Source organism: Cottoperca gobio, chromosome 9 (assembly GCF_900634415.1).
Source record: "Cottoperca gobio chromosome 9, fCotGob3.1, whole genome shotgun sequence".
NCBI classification, from domain to species: domain Eukaryota; kingdom Metazoa; phylum Chordata; class Actinopteri; order Perciformes; family Bovichtidae; genus Cottoperca; species Cottoperca gobio.
Genome location: NC_041363.1, coordinates 12906460 through 12912459, shown reverse-complemented (window position 1 = coordinate 12912459; position 6000 = coordinate 12906460). Strand labels below are relative to the sequence as shown.

The 6000-nt window shown below is 38.4% G+C and overlaps 1 protein-coding gene across 1 annotated transcript; it reads left to right on the top strand.

The window, feature by feature from the left end:
- Positions 1-346: 346 nt before the first annotated feature.
- LOC115013733 (putative defense protein 3) lies at positions 347-2084 on the top strand. The gene is made up of 5 exons (XM_029440211.1): positions 347-539; positions 1380-1492; positions 1620-1729; positions 1822-1886; positions 1969-2084. Exons 1-5 carry the CDS (start codon positions 347-349, stop codon positions 2082-2084), a joined length of 597 nt encoding a protein of 198 aa, XP_029296071.1.
- The last annotated feature ends 3916 nt before the right edge of the window (positions 2085-6000 follow it).

Genomic DNA, 6000 nt, shown 5'->3' with positions numbered 1-6000 from the left:
ATCCTTTAAAAGTAGGACTGTGGTGTTAAAGTGTATATTCATCATGAGATTTTCATAAAAAGTGCTTTTAATTTCCCCCATTTTTAATCACGAGATAGACACATTCAAATATTTTTTTCACTGGATGGAAATCAATCTTTGTTTCAAGAAATCATGAGAGCAATCACATAAGAAGCATATTTCATGGTTGGAAAAGTAATTGCTGCAGAACATTTTGATTCCGTGCTTGTGTGACAGTATTTCCCATTAGTCCATCTCTTGGTTCAGTTCTGTGTGTGTTCATTCTCCTCGCATTCTGCTATTTTGATATTTCCGCTCGCAGTGCGGCTGCTTTTCATTCAGCCTAATGGAGCTGCTGTTGCCTGCTTGTGTTATGCTTCAGATGCTCTGTTTTGTTAGCGGCTATCCCAGTGGTGCTCCCACTGGAGCCTGTGAAGACATGTTGCCTCGCCATTCTGGCGTGCTGCCTCAGCCTTCACCAGCACCCTACGCTCTCCTTGTCAACAGCGGGACGTTTCAACCAGGCGAGGCCATTACAGGTAAGATGTCCATGATCACTGTCAGAGATAAGAATAAAAATATTGCATTAAACATTACAAACTATTAACAAACCAGTAAACAGAAAGCTTTCAGAAGTGGACAAGAACATTTAAAAGACATTTTTTTCTCACACTTTACAGATGAGAGTGGATTTATATTTACCAAAGTTATGACAGTCGACAAAACATATTTTCTTTCATTTGAGCTTTGTTGTTTTATTCTGGGGGAAATTCTTCTTGGATAAACAAACTCAACCTGAAACTCTGGCATCCTCTATTCAACTCTGTGTTCACGTGGGTTTTCTGTGTTCAGTTTTGTCGTGATGTCAACTTGCGCTACAAACACACTGTGAAAGAAGGCAATGTTGCATCCAGAGATTTTGTTTTACTGAGTTGAAAGAGAGTATCAGCAGAAAACCGCACTATAAAATGTAACTATTACTCTTTTCTTTATAGGCTCAGTTCAATGTTCAATTGTTGAATAAAAGAATGTTGAAAATAATAATAATGTATTTTAACTGTATACTGAAGGCAGAAAAGCAATACTTAGAGTACTTTAATATCTGTTTATGTATTGCAACTAATAGGAACAAAAGGATCGCATATTGCACATTTTCCTCATATGATGCAGCATTTGTGAAGTGCTTACTTTTTAATACATTACTGGTCTGCAAATGATATTTATTTTATGTGTAGTGTCATTATTAAAACATTAATGAATGATGAATATATGTTATTCATTTAGTTTAAATTATACAAAGCAAGTGAAAGAGTTCATTTTACTTGTGTCCAACACATACTGGCTACAGTAATGTTGTTTTGTCGGGTGTTATCCTGCAGTGACAATCACTGGACCAGAATATAGAGGAGTGCTGCTGGAAGCTCGGACACTCGGCAGCACTAATGCTCTGGGGAGCTGGCGACTGCCTCCTCCAGACACAAAGTTTCTTCAGGTGAGAACCTAAACTCCATAAAAAAAACAGACAGTCAGAAAATCTGACAGATGTCATTGCTAAATCCAGTTTACGAAAATATGTTGTTTTACATTCTTACGTCAGAATTTGTGTTTCATATTCACAGTGCACAGGGAATCCACAAGGTGCTGTCACTCATTCCAACACCAACCTGAAGGGCAAAACCACTGTATACAGCTGGATACCCCCCAACTCTACGAGCCTTATCTACTTCATGTAAAGTGAACTTCTTTTTCCTCTTTCTTTTTACAAGCACAAAAACATAACGCTACTTAAAACCTCTGCTCTTATACTCTGTGGTTTTTCAGGGCCACAGTAGCTCAGCAGCGCACGGTCTTCTGGGTTAATGTGAGGTCCGCCGCTCTGACCAGAGGTAGATACAGTAGGGTGACACATCAGAAACACATTTGAAGAGAGAAATTTTTTTGATTTTGTCCTTATCTTCTGCTTCTCAGGGAAACCAGGAGGCCTGGGTTTGGCTACGTGCGCAAATGCAAGTGCAGGAATAGCCGGAAAAAAACCTCTGCTTCTCCTCGTGATGTGTTTTCTGATGTTAAAGGTGCTGGGCTGAACATCATGGGAAAATAAAATATTCCCTGCGAACTACGTATTGGGCTCTGACTAATGCTTTGTATTAAAGATCACACAATCCATATCTCCTTTTATATACATTTAGCAGACACAATGATATTTCACATGGTCTCAGCCATAAACAAGGAGCCTAAAATATGACATGGATCATACTATATGTAACCTAAATTTATATGAGGTCATGCAGTCTTGTCCACAGCTGTTATGGTGTGTTCAGTTCTACTTAATACGTAACAAAACCCGTGGACATCTGCAAAGGGAGGAACTGGGGCACCTTTACAGACCTGAGCTGCCAGTTAAAACATTTCAACGCTTTCAACAAAATACATTAAAAGTTTCTAAGAGCTAGTTATGAATATTAGATTACAGGGTTAGTCATTCTGGTTTGTCCCTTTATGAAATGTGTACTCTACTACAGTACTGTGTAACAAAAAGCAGGCTGCTCTCCTATTCCCTTATTGTGCATAATTTACACACAGAATCCCTGCATGGCAACACGCTTGCCCTTTATGTTGTTTTTAGTTAATGGATTATTATTAGGCTTTTTTTCCACCAGACTTTAATTCTCCTCACATTAAATGCCTGTGTATTGTAATCTATGTATCTCTGATGGTCAAGTTAATCCATCACTTCCCATAATAAAAAAAGAAATGCATCAAATTAATTGTATTCCTTTAAGTTCAGATAGAAGGAGATGGATTGAAAGAGAGACATCCACAGTCCTACTGGGGTTATTGACCGAAATTCATTCCACTTATCGAAGAGTGTGTTACGAACCGCTTTTTCCACATCGTTTGATCTATAACCTAGATTCCCATTATGGTGGTGAACAGAAACCCAGGCAGATACTAAAGAGGCTTAAGGCATGCATTACATGTGAGGTTTAAAGCTGTACACTATATTCATCATGTCCTGCTTGACTCCCATTTCTCCGCTCCACAGGCTGCGGCACCACACGAACAGCTGCGCCTGAAACCACAGGAGCAGGTGCAAAGACTGATTTTACTTAAACTAAGTGTTTTTTATTTACAACCAGTTTAGTATGACAATAGAAACAAATCGCCCACCATCCACATACAGCGAAAAACACATGGCAGAACAACAAGTTTTAAAGTCGAGGAGCTTTCAAGTCAACAAGTTGTACCAAAGTTTGATAGCTTTGTCTAGAGATTAATAACATAATCTTTAGCACAGACAGTAAATGTAGAAGAGCCTTTTAATGACAGGAATACATACATGATAAAGTTAAAATACAAATCTTTGCTTTGAGAATATACATTTTTTCAATCCCTCCAATGCTCTGAAACAACATACACATGATAATCAGCATAACTACTCAATACATTCACTGATTAAACAAATGCATAGACCAACGTGAGTGATATTAAAAATAATTATGTTTGCACAACTCCGTATGAAGAAAATCAGTGTTTCTCATTAAAATGCAGATTTATGCGACACAATCGAAAGAAGCCTTGTTGAAATTCATAAGCGCACCAGGCGGTATATTATATAGTAAAACTAACTAGCTCCTCATTTACCTCCAGTGTTAGAGGCTCAGGAAGTAGGGCGGCTACCAATCAGAAGATCTGTGGTTCCATCTTTTTGCTCTCAAAAGCACAGCCATCGTGTGTGTGTGTGTGTGTGTGTGTGTGTGTGTGTGTGTGTGTGTGTGCGTGTGCGTGTGTGTGTGTCTGTGTGTGTGTGTGTGTGAATATGCATTTAGATTAGATCCTGATGAGCTCCTGCCATCAGCGTATTAATGTGTGTGTGTGTGTGTGTGTGAATGAGTAAATGTTGGCGTGTGGTGTAAAAGCGCTTTGAGGCGTCGGAAGAATACAAATGCGCTATATATAAGTCCAAGTCCAACATTAAAGTGATGAACACATTCACATCACTAATTATAATTCCATTATATAATAATATTATTCTGAAATGAGCCGTTGTGCATACTGAGTACTTTTACTTTTAGTAAGTACATTTTCACACTAATACTTTTGCACTTCTACTTGGAAGAGAGTATTTCTACACTGTGGTATTGATATTTCAATATATCTGAGTACACCGTCCACCTGAACACATGATTAGTGGTTGTTGCAGATGCAGAGATCTTGGTATAAGATATAAATCATGCTATTCTCCCAGGAACTACTGCACTTACTTAAGTAAATCTGGTACATGCATCCAATCACACCTGATACTCATTATTGTTCTCTGTTCAGTATCTATAATTTATATGCCACTATGTAGTGAAGTATGGATCTCCGACTCACTTATGTGCCTGAGGACATAGTCCTGGTCACAGGGCCAGTACCACTCAATAATATCTTTTCCACTGTAGGTCAAACACCAACTATAACAAGGGATTCAAACCCAGGATTTAAGCACCAGCCCTACCAGCTGGTTCAATAGTAATTAACTAATTGACTTGTGGAATACTGACCGCCTTTGTCCAGGTCATGCTCTTTGAATCTCACACCACTGATGTGTTTTTCCATCAAGACAAGGTCATTCATGCAGAGAGCGTCCAGAAACTTTTACCCCCCATCAATAAAAACATAGGAAATACAAACCAACCTTTTAATATGCAAGCAGGCATACAACTCACGGTGATGCTTTCTATTCTGAAAACCATAGCAATTTAGTAAACAATTAAACTACAGTACTATCAAGCAAGGAAATGTGCTAGAAGATGTTTCTGAGTTGTCGTTCGGTCTGTTGCGTCTCCTGCAATAGGCCTATTCCCACAGAACAATATGATTGCTGAGATGATTTGCTAAATGTGGCTCCTGAAATATAGGTTAATTCTTATTATTACAGTGCATATCCTTTTTTATGTAAAGCACATTGTGTTGCAATAAAGTTGAATCAATTCAAAATTAGGCCTAAAACATTTATACTTAAACAATTACATTTGGTAAAATATGTTCACTATGTTACATGCAACATGCAGTATATACTCAGTTGTAATCTGTTCAGCTACCTACATTCTCCAATATATGTCCAACATGCTTTTTAATTCATATTTGATTTGAGCTATCATCTTGTGCAGGAGTTGGATGAGGAGGATGACTTGCCTCTTTCATCTTTCTCTAATCCCTCTTTAACTCACACGTGTTGCACGACTTAACATGACAAATGGCTTTGCAGTCACACTCAGTGTGAGGCAAATCAACATCAAATTTTATTTTATGTGTGTAATCAAACAGCTACTCCCCTCTGTAACATGTGTTTATAAGCTTTTGGCAGTTCACAATATACTATATACATCTTAGTTTATTTTTAACTTTACTAGTGTACATAATGAGCATATTTGGCATCTGTTTATCAGACATGCAGATGGCTAGGCTCACAAAGGGGGAATTACATACTCAATAAATCCCTTGTATATTTCCCTGCTGTGCTGACATACTGTAAACATAAACACAACAACTGTGATTAGGTCATCAAGGACAGTAGAACCCTGCAACAGTAATCTGTGCTCTGTGTAATATGGTACACATATTATACACAAGAACACATGCATGCATATGTGGACAGACATGCATGCATGCAGGCACACACATAAGCCACAGCCATGCATGTAGCGTATCATGTAAATTCTTATTCCAGGCAGATCAAACACTGATCCACATGCATGCACAGTGTGCAGATTAAGGCTATCCCTTGCTGTAGGGGCTTAGTTGACATCTCTGTCTAAGCTCTGCATTCTTCACCTCCCTCTATTCCCTTCATCTCCTTTACAACATGTTCAAGCACCATAAAAAGCAATGACCAGCAGATGAGGTATGCTTCCTTCCCATGTCCGGTCAGCTGTCATAAGAATATCAATCAGAAGAGGGCTTTATAATGCCTCTTCCGAAATGGATCTTGATCACATTATCAAATACAATTAT

Coding starts and splice junctions, on each gene's coding strand:
- LOC115013733 (XM_029440211.1), top strand. CDS start 347: ATGGAGCTGCTGTTGCCTGCTTGTGTTATGCTTCAGATGCTCTGTTTT. Junction 540..1,379: donor ACCAGGCGAGGCCATTACAG/GTAAGATGTCCA, acceptor GTTATCCTGCAG/TGACAATCACTGGACCAGAA. Junction 1,887..1,968: donor GTCCGCCGCTCTGACCAGAG/GTAGATACAGTA, acceptor TCTGCTTCTCAG/GGAAACCAGGAGGCCTGGGT.